This window comes from Coturnix japonica, chromosome 4 (assembly GCF_054131305.1).
Source record: "Coturnix japonica strain WE chromosome 4, WE-NBRP24, whole genome shotgun sequence".
Classification (NCBI taxonomy): domain Eukaryota; kingdom Metazoa; phylum Chordata; class Aves; order Galliformes; family Phasianidae; genus Coturnix; species Coturnix japonica.
The window spans coordinates 62786164-62802214 of NC_140666.1; the positions used below are offsets into that span (position 1 = coordinate 62786164).

At 38.9% G+C, this 16051-nt stretch overlaps 1 protein-coding gene across 7 annotated transcripts in view; it reads right to left on the reverse strand.

The window, feature by feature from the left end:
* PPP3CA (protein phosphatase 3 catalytic subunit alpha) overlaps nucleotides 1-16051 on the reverse strand; it is a 180898-nt gene that overhangs the window by 47427 nt on the left and 117420 nt on the right. For all 7 annotated transcript variants that reach the window (XM_085545279.1, XM_032444064.2, XM_032444063.2 and 4 more), the window contains exon 3: nucleotides 5576-5700. In XM_085545279.1, coding sequence (XP_085401405.1) covers nucleotides 5576-5700 — 125 coding nt within the window. The remainder of the gene's footprint in view (nucleotides 1-5575; nucleotides 5701-16051) is intronic.

Here is a 16051-nt window from a genome sequence, read left to right on the forward strand (position 1 = left end):
TGGACTTTATGATCATGAAGATCTTTTCCAACCTACACTGTGGCCCAAAACAATGAGGAAGAGCATCCCTAGGGAAGGTTTTCGGAAGCTTGTACAGGGAGAAAAGACTTGGCTTTGAGGCTTTCACTTTGCTGGGGAAGGAAGCCTGGACTCCTCCAAGCCACCAGCAGAATTCTCTAAAACTGATAATAACTGTTAGGTCTCATCATTATTCCAAAGACTCTGGAACACTCAAGTTCTTTTAACTTATTGCTTAATGCAAAAAATTGATGTAAATGCTGTGAGACAAGATGACTAAAATGATGCTCCCATTCATACATGAAGAGTTCCAACTTTTTAGAAGTTATATTGAAGCTACCCTAAAGCTTCTAGTTCTGCCAAAATCACTTTATAATTTGGGAAAGTACAATGAGTAGTGGAAAGATGAAGTGCTTTGTTAAGAAATAGAGTGGCATAGATTTTCTTTTAAAGCTTTACATTCTCATAAAGCCCCAGAAAGATTGAAGCGCGCACAAGATACTTAAAATACCATCCAGGTCTAGAAAGCAAGGCAAATAAGGAAAACAACATTTTATCTTTTACTTTTTTGTGTGCATTTGTTACTTGCTAACGCATAGAACACTTAAACTTGCTTAATCATACTCTTATTCTTCTATGTTTCCTTTGAAGCATTTAAGAGAACCAGACAGAAAAAGGGAAATCAAGGCAGCACATTCTGCATTTCCAAACCACTATTCAAGTAACATAATCCCAACATGAACAGTTTGTGTAGTTTTCAGTGCTGTCATATTTAAGTCTTATTGTTTAGATAGTTCCTTTATTTTTTTCTCTTTTCTGTTTTTAAGTCCAGTAACAAGCTATTGTAATAAACAAGAACTAATTAGCAGATTGTTATTTCAAACTAAACAAATACGAGGTGGCATCTTCATCATCAGGAAGGAAAGGTCTGTGCAATTAAGTTCTGTGTAAGCCAGAGATGTGCATTTTCAAATTGGACAAGGGATTTGTGTTTCTTACACTTTGATACCTCCCCACCTTCTGAACCAGGAAAACAAAGACCCCTAAACTCTAGCATGAAACTCATATTAAGTTAAGATGAAAAACAGTCACCACTGCTGCTAATGATAGCAGAGTCCTATGCCTCATGTATGCTCCTTTGTCAAGAATGCATAGCCAGCCCTGTGAAAGCTGAAGATCACTATTAGCTCTGTGGTTCTATATGAGTAACAGAAAATGAACTCTCCAGAAATGACTGATGCCACTGTGCACTCCCCCAGCAGACGAAGTTCAGTGTGAATAAACATAAGGTAATATAATATATTAAGCCATGCATTACAAAGGTCTCTACTGCTCTGTGAACTGTGGTGTAACGTTTAGCACAGCTCCTTCACTCACACACACTCTAAATACAAAAAATGCACACTTTAAATGCACTGCAACGATTATACCATTGCAGGAGCTAGTACAGATTCAGGTTTCTAAAACTGAATAATTAATGGAAACTACATAAATTTTTGCACACTTAATTGCATTTGCACTACTAGTACAACCATTTCAGAGACACAGATGCATCGCATCTAGAGCCAAAACAATCCAGTGATGCAAATCCTTTTCTGAGCTCCCATTTCTTGAGCACAGGGAAAGAAAGCACTACACGCCGCAGAAAATAAGAAATGATAGCACTGACTTCACTGCAACCAGCTTTGCATTTTATTTCCCACTCTTCCTCTTTTTTTCTCCAGCTTTCAGGGCATAAATGATGATCTCTTCTCTTAAGGCTCAGCTGGTAAACAGACAGTACGGCAGTATAACCAGATCTTCAATATCAACCTACAGACAGTCTTTATGCCAGTGCAACACGCTTTTCTAATTGATGTAAGATCAGATAGTGAAATTCTTCATAATTGCTGCAAACAGCTCGCTTTTTTCTTGCTAGAAATATGACAAAAGCAGTTTCTCCATTTTGCAGCTTCAGTCTCTGTGTTTGGGAAATGAAGAAGTCTGCACATCTCTAGTTTTGTTCATTTTGTTTTGTTAACTAATCTCAACTGTCTGCCCTGTCAAAACTGATCAGAATGCATCTCATGATACTCAGTTCAAATTTAAGCCTATGTGTTTTTATGTGGGATTGGGCAGGAAGAGAATTCCAACAGTTAATATTAATGCGTAACATTAATGCATTATATTTGGTATTTACTGTGGTGGTCGTTTTTCAGACATCAATGAAAAGCAGTCTACATGCATACTCTACCCTGCATCAGTCACATCTGACTTCTGAAATGCCTTCAGACTCAGGTAAAGATCAGACATTCTTCCTTACTACTTATTCCAGCATACCCACATATAAGCTAACTATGCTTTGGATTTAGAAATAAAAATAATATAAAAATTGTTATAAAAGATTTATTTTATCCATGACCATAAACAAGTCTGAAAAGGAAAGCCAAAAGGTTTCTCCTCCATAGTCAAAACCCTGGAACAGTGCACAAGCACAGTCTGGAAAGGTTATCAGCTACAGAGCTGAGGAAACAAGTGTACCACATCAGATACTGCAGCTTGCAGAAGTCTGTTATTCTAAGTGAAGAAATGCTCAGCTCTGCCAAAAGACCAAGTGGAAAAGACAGCACAGCTAAGGGATAAAGATTTGGTCCGTGCCAAGAAAGCTCCTCTCATTCTAGTTAGAGTTTTGCTTTTATTTTTCTTTTTTTGTTTTTCTTTTTTGGTAGCCATCAAAATTTCTTTACTAGTCTCTCCCCCTGCAACAACTTGCTTAGAAGTAATTGAACAGGCTAAAATGCTCTCTTCAAGCAATGCTGCTAACTCTGCCTGGTAAAAACAGAGCACGTGCATGAACGATTGAACCCTTGGATCAAAAGCTCTGTGGGGCAAGAACTGTCATTTCTGATGAGTGCCTTACGCAAACACTTCTCTCTTTTTCCCTGTGCATTATCAAATGCCTTCCACCTACCTTACGCAATTTCTTCTTCTGTTCTTCATGATAATAGCTTGCATTATATAGCACCTTTCATCCAGAAGAATCCCAAATGCTTTCCAGCCCACAGACAAGGATTATCTCGCCCACTGCCAGAACTCAGCTAGGCCTAGGCTCAATGGTGTCACTTTTACGCTAGATAATGCACAGCAACTGAAGGGGATTTTAAAAAGCTTCTATTACTTGTGATTAGTACCTTGGACCACCTACTTAATTATTTTGGAAAGACCCCAGAACTGCAGTTGTTTCATGTCATCTACGCTGGCAGAAAAGGGAGCCAACAGACCAAATAAAGAGCGTGGGGTACAAGTGTGGTGGAAATACGCATTGAGGCACGGTAGGACTGTTTTTCCACTAGGAGCTCTAGGCCAGCACAAAGTCCTGGCAAGGGCTGGGGCCTGCTTAAATGTACTCAGGACCCCTTCTCCACAAAGCATCCCCCAGCCTGCCAAAGCACATTCCTTTTGTTTTCCTTTCCTTGTCAGTACTGATTCTGGTAAGTTCATGCCTGAATGCATAGCTGTAAATCCAAATACAGTTATGAAACAGTATGCCTTTTCTTTCAGAGGCATTCTTTAATCAAGGTGACAGGTGGAGAGAATCAGTTATGCACCAAAAAAGTAGTAATCTGAGAACCCTACATACAAAAAGGAATAATGTAAGTGACAGTTAAGATATTTCCTTTGTGCTGATAGGAGCCAGCACAGCTCCCAGTGAAAAAGCAGCGTTCCAGAATGGAAAATCTAAATGCAGAATATAGTATATATGTGTGCAGATTGCTAAATGAATTATTTTAAGGGGCCTATTCCCCACCCATAAGCTATTTTGCTGTTATATGGTTTGTTCATCTTTATTCAGTAATAGCTCTGGAATAAATTCTGGCAAACTGTCGGGCAGGCACTTGAAAACCGAAGCAGATCATTTCTCCTATCTCTTGTATTAAAAACATATAAAGAAATGGAAACAAAACTCAAATCTTCCAGATGCAACCTGGCACAGTCCAAGTCTTCAGGAGATATGAATGAGGCTGGCATGTCTGAAAAATGTCAGCTCAAGATTCAGCTGCACAGCAGAATGGGCCAGTGAAGCTCCCTACCATATTCCCAGCCTTCCCCCAGCAGCCCTGCACCCACACAATGAAAGGCTGGCCCACAGCTGACCATAAATTTGAGATGGGATAAAGAAAACACACATATCTCAAAAGAAAGCAGGAAGCTTTGAATTCAGCATTAGACTAATCCTGGCTACATATAATAATTTACAATAGGTGGACTAAAATCTTGCAGATCTTGAGTTTTTAGAGATTTTGCACTTGGAACAGTGCTTTTCTATGTGTAGAATGTTTCACCTCCCAAAGATTATGTTAACATTCTAAAGTAAGTTTTAAAAGCAGCCAATAAAGCAGAAGCAGTTTTATAGAATCTTATTTTTAAGACAGTTCATGCCGTAAAAATAGAACTGGCAAGACAATGCACTGATCCATTTTGCAAACACATTAGTAATTCAGCTGTTTGGGACTATGTTTTTTATACTGCTAAGACAATAGTGTACTAAAGATATACTTTGTAAAATGAAACATCAGTGCATGCAGCCACCTCATCAGCAGGTACGCGGCCATGCATAAAAGGACCAACACTGCTTTTAACATAATGTATTTTCCCTCATCACGGAGGGAGTTCAAGTCCAAATTTTACAGAGAAAAGACTTGAGCTGTAACTCAAAAGCTGTTACAAGGCACTACGAGAACAATCGTTCTCTTAGTGACCAGATCACCTATGATCAGCTGAACGTATCTAGATGAGATTTTATTTGATAATTGAGCACCTCAACTGTCAGTCTGCAAAACCAAACAGCAAAACAGAATAAATTCAGTTTCTCTCATGAGCACCGCAGCAATGCACTTAAGCCCAGTATTTGACTTTCTTCTCATAAAACGTTTGGATGGAACATTGGACAGGGCACTGCCTCCTTCAAGGATTTTCCATCACAAGGCCACTGAAGATACTGTAATTTGACCTGAACATTTCACATCCTGCACCTACACAATGTCTCAGCAGCTTCAGCATCACTGCTCTGTGGATTCAAGTGCTTCATCAAGAGCCAAAGATCACATGCCCTGCAACCTGTACCTAAACAGAACTCAACCTTCCCAGCATGATGTGTTATCTGCTGGCTTTTGTTCTCTCTCTCCTGATCTTGTCCTTTCATTTCATACCTTGGAAAAATAACCAAAAACAAAACAGGAAGTCCAACTACACTGTGAATTACTCATTTAATTCCTCTATCTCTTTCCTAACAGCTCATGCATATTCATTCTACCTAACTTGTGCAAGCTGCAGAGCCGACTGCCTTCTGTGCTATCCTAGGAGGGCCCCTACAAGCACCAAGGCCTGTTCTTCATCAGCTTTTCAGCACAGATACAGTGGGATTTATCTGGACATCACTCCAGTGACATGTAACAATGACCTCTTTTGTTCATGGTGGTATCTGCAAAGAACCTCAGCATTCCTGAACTCATTAAATTACTGTACCAAATACATGCCACAGTCTGCAAGCAGATTCGCGGTCAGAAACAGAACTTACTTCAATGCTGAAGTACCCTCTGTCCACGTAGTCCCCCAGGAAGAGATACCGTGTGTTGGCAGGAGAACCTCCCACTTCAAACAGTTTCATCAAGTCAAAGAATTGGCCATGGATGTCTCCACAAACTGGAAGAAAAAAAAGAATAATATTCAGTGTACCCATGCTATAATCATCTTAGATACCCACATTCTGAGGTCAGCCTCTTGTAAGAAATGCATTATGACAATATTCCACATGGTTCTCTAGTTCAGCGATCACCAAAAACTGGCAGTTCAGCAAAAGCTGTTCTTTAAGGGTCTGCATCCACTTCAGTGTGCAAAAGGTGACCAACTAATGAAAGTAGAGCTATCAAATGAACCTGACCTACATTTATTTTCACATATTGTGTCCATTTCTTCTGCTACCCAACAGAAAACAAAACACCCCTGATAGCAATAAGATGAGCTAAAGACGGCCTGAAAAGAAAACATGATCAAGCAAAGGTTACCTTTTCTTCCACCATAATACCAATGCTTGTCTCAAGTTCATATGAACACGATTAGCCTTTCTGCAAAAGGAGGAACGTGCCAGTCCTGTCTGTGTATGCTGATGCTGCAACTGACAAATTTTGGAGAGGCTTTTGCAGTCTTCCATGGAAGCTTAACTAACAATGCTGTGTTAAAACCTAGTTAGTTTTGCCTTGTTTTGTTTCCTCTAACCAAGTGAGGTGGGGGAAAAAAACAAACAAACACCCAACTTAGGGTGAAACCCAGGCCTTTTCAGGCAACAAGCTTTGACAAAGAAAACACTAACAGCCTTAAGGCCTGAAGATGAAAGAGATAAGGGCTGGAAAGACGACCTCTGCAGCTCAGTCTCTCATGAGAGCAGCCTGAGAATATCTGTTAAACACAGCCATCAGTAGGGAAATATCCATACCACTTTTAGGCTGGTTTAGTCCTGTTTAAATGTTTTCTCCAGTGCTACTATATTTCCACAGTGAACAACATATTATGGTGTAATAAACCTGTTTGTTTATCAATACCTTCTTGGATTTTCATGAGCTTCTAGTGCAAAGCAGCTTATCCAACACACATGCCTCTGGTAAATGCAAAGAAGACTGCATGAATACAATGCCTCCCATTTTTTGTGAGGGCTGCTAGGAAAGTAATACCTCCTATTTTATTATGTTGGACCATGCCGTCAGAGGCAGACGGTGGTGGTACTGCAATAGAAGCTGAACCTTCCCAGCAATATCCCATGCATATTGTTATAAAATACATCTGTTACAAAATATAACAGATGGCAGCAGAGGGACAGTTGGACAAAATGGCATCTGATATAGGAGAGCATATGAAGCAAAGGTGTGTCACTGAATTCCTCTGTGCAGAAAAAAAACTGCACTCACTGACATTCATCGACACTTGCTGAAACCCAGAGAGTGGATGTGAGCACAGTGAGGCAATGGGTGGCGTGTTTCAGCAGCAGTGTCAGGGACATGAAGGACCACATTGTGGATGGCCATACACAGCTGTCACACCACAAAATGAAGAGGGCCTCAATCAGCTCATCCACGTGAATCAGCTAGTGCTGGTGACTATGAGAATAGCTGAGAATGTGCTCCATCAAACAGTGTTGTTGTGCTCTTTGTATCTGTTGTAGTTTGCACGGGAATAAATAAGAGGCACTACTTTCAAAGTGTCCTAAATAGACTTGCTCTCCCTTCAGCAACTCAAAAGTCCTGATCTGCAGACTGGAAGGGTGATGATAAAAGATGCTGAATAAACCAGGTGACAAAGATGGACTTTATCTTGCATCAGCAACAAAACTTATTTACTGCTAACAATAAAGTCAGAAGACTTCAGATATTCTCCTTCAAGTAAGAGTTTGAGCTTTGGTTGTCAAGTGGTATTCTCATTTGAACTTAAAAATCTGGAAGTCAATACAAAGGTTGTGTTCCATCACAGATTAATATACCTCAAATTAATCTCATGCCCTGGAAAAGCTGAAGTCACATCTCCACCTAAATAAAAAAGGACTATACAGAATAGCAGTTGCAACACCAAATCCAACAAACTGGCAGCACAAGATCCCTATGCTTTCTTTCACTGCAGCTCAGTGTCACATTACACAGTTTACTTACAGTGCTTCCCCCTGAATGTCTAGGCTAACAATAGGATCAGTGTAACATGGACACACCATGCAAAACATAACTAAACAAAATTAACAACACATAAAAAGCACTGATCTTGCAGTCACTGCTTTCATAAATGTTGATGTGAAATTGGTGGCAATTTACGAGTGTTGGTTAGCTGAGCAGTTTTCTGTAACAACAAGGTATTTTCCCCATTACACAGCATACAGTATTCTTATCATTGCTGCATTATATTATATAATCTCTTTTTCCAAGTTGATTTTTCCCCATGAGTTTTAGATGACAGCCTTCAAGTTGCAGTTATCAACTGATAGAATTTCTAGCTAAGAATAACAAGTGCAAACATTTACAAAAAATAAACACAACTGAAACCCTCCAGTAGCATAAAACACTCTTATTTCTCTAAAAATAAAATAAAATTTGTGTACGCCGAAGGAAAAATGTTTTTATCATGTTTTTTTATTTGAACACATTCATCTTCCAAAACCAGGCACGTTGCTCAACTGCACTCCTCTGCACGGACACTGTGGGAAGATGGAAGACACGTGGTGTGTTGATGGCCAGGCAATCTGCTTGCCCAGCCTCCAGCAGCAAGCTTTCCCTTACATAACTGTGCAGTTCTCCTAATTATCGCCCGCCCCCATTTGCTGCAACTGTAAAAAGCCTCAAGTTGAACAAGACTGAAAGACTTGAAAGGGATTTAACTTTTGCTCTTTCACAAAAACACCAAAAAACCAACTACTTATTTCTCTGTGTTTGGACATGTAAACAAATAGGGAGACAGAAAAACCAAGGGGTTGAAAAGCTCTCTCCAAGTAGCTGAACGTCCACGAGTTTGTTGGAAGTCAGAAAAGCAGAGCACAAGCCAGTAAGGACACAAATAACAGCAAACTATTGCATGACTCGTAAAATCCAAACTAGCCTGGACTGGAGTGTCAATAGCTGATGAAAACTCCAGGCATCTTACACAGAGCAGCCTGTTCTTCCATACTTGAGAGTAGATTCAGAAACACATAGAACAAAAGAGAAAGCTAAAAAGCCCTCAAGCCATATCTTGCCAAGCAATTACAGCAAGTCCAAAATATTGAGCATAACATCAGTAGGTAAAGCAATGGGAACAAGAGAAGATGCTCAAAATTGATAGTTAACAGTGGGATTTGATTTACACAGTCAAATCCCAGAATTCCTACTGAAAGATCACAGTGTTACATATAGGTAACAAAATCAGCATTTTGCTTTGGAATGGCACAGAATAACTTAAGGATCTCACACTCCCCAGGTTTGAGCATGCAGACCTGAAACATCCTTTCAGCATTAAGACAGCATATCCATCTTCCAATGGATGCTCATTCAGAAATAAATTAAGGAGAAACTTACCAATAACCATACACAGTTCCAAACTACCACCTGTAGTTTGAAATGAACTTATTTTAGAGCTACAGTTCTGCCTTATTTCTTTTCCACCGGTAAACCCTTACTAACATAATATCTGGAAGATTTCCCAGGCAGGCGAATCAATGCTTCATCTTTCATTTGGTGAGGACAAAATTGTATTTCCATTCATGAAGGCAGAAGCATCCACCAGTCATTGCTCTGCCATGTCGTTTCACGTCTCAGAGCTTCTGATCACTCTCATTGTTGCAGCACAGTCTCACATGCAGCTCACAGCACAGCACACCTGCTTTACATTGCTGTAAGTTCACCACCTTCCCCCTTCATGTTACAGAAGAAAATGTTGAAAGCACAGTACTTGTAGGTTCATGCTTACTCTTAAACAAGAATTGCCAGTGCATCTGTGAATCCTTTTCATTTTGCTGAAGACTTCCCTTTGCATACTCATGAATGCTCTCTCTTTAGACACTGCAGCACTTGCCACTGAGCAACATATTCAGCAAAATATTTAACTTTTTTTCCTTTAAATGAAAACAAAATAAATCCTCTCCAACAGCACAGCAAAAGCAGGAAATTCAATTCTTAATTACCATCTCAGTTAAAAGCAGCTGTGTTTGTACAAAACAAATTCCTCAAGAAGAGTACTACTGTGTGATATGTCATCTATTAGGACTACACATAGAATAAAATGAAGTTGGAAAAGACCTCTAAGATCATGTAGTTCAACCACCAACCCAACACCACCATGCCCACTAAACCATGTCCCTAAGCATCTACGTGTTTCCTGAACATCTCATCAGCTTATAACTAGATCTGATAGCTCTTTGTCCACCCCACTTCCCCAGAAAAGAGGACGGTTAATGTATCTAGTGCTTTACAACTTTGTAACCTTCAATTGCCACCTGCAAAACAGCAATTTTTCCAACAATATGACACGCCTTCTGATTTACCATTTTATCAATTCATTTACAAAACTCATTAACCATCAATTTGAATAACTTGATATGCTAATAAGTGTCTATCTACTTAACCTTTCGTGACAGTAAGCCCACAAGTGGCCTACACGCTACATACAGAAAGCCTTTAAATTGTTCTACACTGAATTCACTGATGCAATAAGGTTTAAGAAATGCTGTTTATTTATGGACTCATTAGATATATGTCTTTGTTGAGAAAGTTTTCACAGAAAAAACAGTACTCCCAAAAGACTCAAACTGGCAGCTCTTCCCATGCTATTACTGGCACTTTCTCCTACTTGTTCAAATAGGTCTATTCATACACAACACCATCTTGCATTACAGGTCTAGAAATTTCACACTGAACCTGTTCATAAAATACCATTTTATTATGAAAGTAGAAATTGGATACAGAGGAGAGAATAGATTTTTTCTCCTCCATCCTAATGAATTTATATTTCAGATGGCTTCAGAGAGGATGCGCCTCTGAATTATGTCAATGAACAAATAACAGTGGACAAAATCCAGTAAGTTCAAGCTGTCCAAGCAGTGAAAGAAGCCCAAAGCTTAGCATCAGTATTGCCATCATATTTAGAGAAGCCAAATGGCAGAACAGTGATTTAGACTGTGTTGGTCACTGGCACCAATAAGCCTGAAAATGCTCTTCAGGTATCTTAATTCAAGTAAGAAAAAGCTCCTCACTACATACAATCTCTGTCCACAGGCTATTCAGAGTGGTTTCTGACTACAGCTGGATATCAAGAACATAATGTTTATTTATAATACACTAAATGCAATTCAAAAACTTTATTTTACAGGATTTTGGAAAGGCTGTACTTATTTTCTCATTTATCATGTAAATATTTAATTGCTGTTACATTATGGTCCGATACTAAGATACGATTAATGTTTCTGGTGAATTTACATTCCATATACTACATGATCATGCTCCTCTCTTCAAATATCACTGGGGATTAGGAGCAGATACACAACACATCACCAGTGTCAGAAGCAACATCTGCAAACTCATACGCTTATGCTAATTAAAAATAATGAAACAAAGGTTTCTTTTATATTTGAAACTAACACCACATTGCTTAAAAATGTCTTTCTTCCATTCACTCAGCTTGGAATGTCTGCACACAGCTCACAGATTGTGCTTCAGGAAAGAAGCATGCAATACCTGGAATCTAGAGGAAGGAAAACAACCTATTGAATTACACTGTAGAATGCAGACTGCAAGCTGCAAAGGGGTTTTCTTTGTATGCTGTTTAGGAAATGTTTAGCTGCTTATAATTCCACTGCTTAGCACATGCTTCCAAGAGCTAATCTTTGGGTTTGAAGGCCCTTCATTTCCATGCGTACATATTTCTGAGGAGCATTACATGCTGCCACATCAGAATGAAGTATTTTAAATACCAGATTAATTCCATGCAATTCTTTTTATTACAAAAACAAAAAAACCCCAAAATCTTATTTTTTAAAGAGCAAGGAGGGAGGAGGAGTATAAAATAAAGGAATTCCTGCTCACTAAAGCACTGCTCAATACAAACCCAATGGTTAAGCTATATATATTGCTTTATAGTCATGGAGTTTTGTTTCCCTCTAGGAGAGATGCTTAAAAAACACGCAGACTTATTCAAATTAAAGTCAGAAGCATTTAAACAGCTTGTTAGGTAATGTACAATCCTAAGAAAACATCTGCTAGACTCGATACAGCTTTCACAGGAATGTTTGTTTCACTAAGTGTGTTGAACAACACCGCTCTGTATTTCCAAAAGAGGCACGATCTCATTCATATTCATACCTGGTTATCTAACAACATTATAATAGACTTCCATCTATCTTTTCCTTTCAATCACTGCATGCAAATTGATGAGTTTATTATAGCAGGGTGAATTGGCATTAATAAAACTGCAATTAAATATTTTTATAAAGAGGTCTGCCTCACCAAAGATAAAGCTGGGAACTATTAGACCCTACAGGTGCAGCAAAGGAAATAGCAAATGCACCACCAGTGTCACATTTGACAGTGCTGTTTGGTTGCAGTCTTTGCTTCTTTCTACTGAACAAAAGGAAGCATGCCTTGGAAAAAGCTGTTTTCTGTGCAACACAGGAGGACACTATTCTGTATTCTGTTCCATGAACAACTGAAATGTTGGTGTCTATAAAGATTAGCCCACGCTCACTCCTGGTAATCAGAGATAGTTTTCTCCCACCGTTTCCTGAAGGCTTGAACAAATTAATGACACTTGATTTCAGAAGGTAGAGTGAAAAAAGAATGATGAAGGGAAACAGTGCCTCAGAATAGACCTTCAGGACAGCTGCCATTAATATTCACTGGGGAAGGAGGAAGCAAAAACCTGACATGCCAGCAACAAACCACTGATGTTAAGGATTCAAAAGCATCTTCAGCAAGAAGTCTGGAAAATACAACAAAACAAAACAAAAACCAAAAAAACCCACAAAGTTACTTTTCCACTTGCACTGTAGAATTATTTGCAGTGACTCCAAACAAAGACCAGGCACACAAAACTGGAAAGCAGAGGATCACCATAAACAGCAGGTCTCAGGAAACGGCCTTCACCAACTGCAGTAAAAACAGTTGGTACAGCATCTGCATTTTTCAGGAGAATAAGCATGCGTTGCAGCAGTGAGGTAGCAAACAGAGACTTTCAATTCCAGGTCAAAGCAACACAGTACTAGAAAATAGATGCAAGTGTCTAAAATAGACACTGCCTCTGAGCATCGTCCACAGCCAATGAAAAGCACCCATGCTGCCACCAGCTTTGGCTGATGCACCTGCAGTATCTACGAGCAATTCTCATTCCACAAATAACCTCATCAAAAGGATCACTTGTGAGGAAAATATTTCAGTGGAAGGGCAAGAATAGACACAGAGGGAACAACACAACCTCATATTGCTTCACCCAAGCACTAACTCACCAGAAATCCTCTTGACAGAGAAGGAAGCCCTGCACAAGAAGCAGGCACAGACTGGCCTTATGCACAGTGCTCCCGAGTAAACTTTGGGCTGATGGAAGAAGGTCCAAGGGGGGAGAACTTCTAGAGAGCAGAAGCTCAGATGTGCACAGCTCTATTGGGAATATAACCACTCTCAAAAGGATTGAGGAGAAAAAAAAATCATTGCTGTGTTTTATTCTGTAAATGTCTTATTTTTGTACAGCTTAGGTTTTAATATTGTCAATCAAGTAACATACACGTTTGTTATGAGAATTCTTCAATATTGCCTGTCTTGCTAATCTCATTGAAGAGACCTCCAATACTTTGTTATATAACATTTTTCAGATTCACCAATGTCTCATTAGAAGTAATTTGTAGCTTTCCTTCACAATATAATGTGATTTTTCTGTTGTTGATGATTTAAATAAACGTCTAGGATTGGGTTTCTTCCCAGTGAATACTTCTCCCAGAGACATGAGTCCTAACCCCAATAAAGCTGAAGCAAAAGGCACCAACACTTAATGGACATAGCAGTGATTACAGAAAAGTGCAAGGAAACCCTCCATCTTCACAAGGCCACGAGATGGTTAGTATGATTGCTCTTTTTTACTGTAGAATTATAAAGCATTATTTCCCTAATAAATGCCAAACTAATAATCTTCAGGAACCCAATTATTTAACCTACATGTCCAAAATGCTAGTTTTGTTTCTATTGTGTTTTTATGTTTTAATAAATTGTTTTGTTACTTATATGCATATGAAATATATAATATGGGCCAAGACGATTCTCCTTCACTCAGTGTAGTCAAGGCACTGGACACTTGTGATTTACAAGATTTTTTAGCTAGCAGCCCTAGATTCCTAACTCCTAAGACTCTAACTGCAAAAATTTGATGTTCATTGTTGAGTAATAATGCGTATTTTCCACTTTACCTGAGAAAGTCATGTGTTGTCACTGTTTCTTCATTCTGTGCCATCAGAGATGTGCTTATCCTCTATAGCACGTCTGACTTGATGTTTTATTAAGAATGAAAAGCAATGTTCTGTAACAAAAGGCATCCTCCCCTCAGCACAACAGTTTGTCTTATCTATGGGAGGTTAGCATTTGCTTGACATGAACTAATGCATTTATTACCCTTGGAACTCTAGTACACTGCCTGTGTTTTGCAGAAACAGCTATTAAGGAAAATAAAAATAGCGTTTCTCAAATTTCTGGGCTCTTAATAAGCAAGTACTGATATGGATCCTTGTATGCACTCTGACAGGCAGGAGCAGCAGAATTAATTCAAAAGAGTTCTAGGAAATTCATCATTTTGATTTAATGGTCTAAACTCAGGAGCCATGAGAGAAAAGAGCAGGCAGTGAACACATACAGAGTTCTAACAGTTTTTGCATGCGTGGTTTCAATGGGCTTGAGCTATGATTTCATTCTAACCTCCCTGTGTTCATACGCTAAGTAGCATCCAAGAGGCATCCAACACAGGGTTAAGGAAAGCAAGTAATTCACAAGTTACCAATTTCTAACTCAAGCCACAAAAAAATGGCTTTTCAAAATTACAGAAGACAAACTCCATCACCAAAATCTTATACAACACTCAAGTAAAATTAGCTATTTGTTAAAGATGGAGATAATAAGACTATCCAGGAGCTACTGGTGTTGTACTACACAGGAGACATCTAATTCTTAGTGAAAAATGATTAACCTTTGAAAAAAGAGAAAGCTCTCCACAGTAATTTCTATCCTGCTAAAAGCTCATTTTACAATTAGTGCAAAGAATTGACCACATTAATTTCCTCTTGCTGAAAATATATCCCTAAAACATGATCAAGAGTAGGTGGAAAATGCATATGCTGATACTAAATCAACATGACTATGTTAAAAGGTTGCTCTGTTTCCGAAAGCTAACAGCGCTTGAAAAAAGAGATGCCACACCATGGCAGGCTGGTATAAGTATGGACAAAATTATGCAAATAGATTTGAAACTGGTGAAGAACAAAATTATGTAACAGATGCATAAAATTTTGATACTATGTATTTTCCAAAATCTTCTTTAAAAACAAATTACATGGAAGAAAAACATTTTCTTAAGTCTATCAGTGAAGAAAATTATCCCACAAAACACTGCTATCACTTAATGACAATTATGAAAATGAACCCCTCCAAAAAAGCAACACTGATGAACAGCGTAAATAGCAAACTTAACTCTTTTTATCCCCATAACTTTGCTACTAGGAATGTCACAAATGGATGAACTCTTGATAGCACTCTGGGGAGAATCTTGGCTGGCAACCAGCCACTTTCAGGCTAGTTCTCATGCCACAACCCTTAAGCAAACTAACCAGTCTCTGCCACGACACTGAACTGGTTGAGAAGGATTTTATGTATGAAGGTCACTCTGAAACCAATGCCTCCTATTTAGTCCCATGGAAACCACAAAAGACACAAAGAGCACACCAACATTGCTTCCCAGCTACAAAACACTATTTCCCAGCACAGTCACCACTAGTAGCTGTGCATTTTCACCAGCAACGAACAAAAGCTTGCATGCCACACTAGTGAAAATCTGCACTGATGGAGGTGACCAACTGTCACTATTGCTACTACTGAAATGCACCACTCACCCCCTCACATCTACTCTTTGGGCTCCATCGATGTTATGAAAGTGTTGATTAATGTCAATGGGTACCATTTTTCCCCACATGGAAGAATTCATTGGCACAACTTTGCTTCATACATGTCAAGCACAATTTATCAGACTTTTCCTCTGCTGCCATCTGACACAGCAACAAGGTGTAACAGAATACTGGTGGGAAGGTTCAACCTTTACTGCCGTACTACCAACATCCACCTCTGACATTGCGGGCCAACATAATAAAGTAGGAGGCATTACTTTCAGAGCAGCTTTTGTGTATAGACATGCACACACATGTAATATGTATGTATAGAAACATATACAATTATATATAGTTTTATCTACAGATACAATTATACATAGTATCTGTATAATATTACATAATATCAACATCTGTACA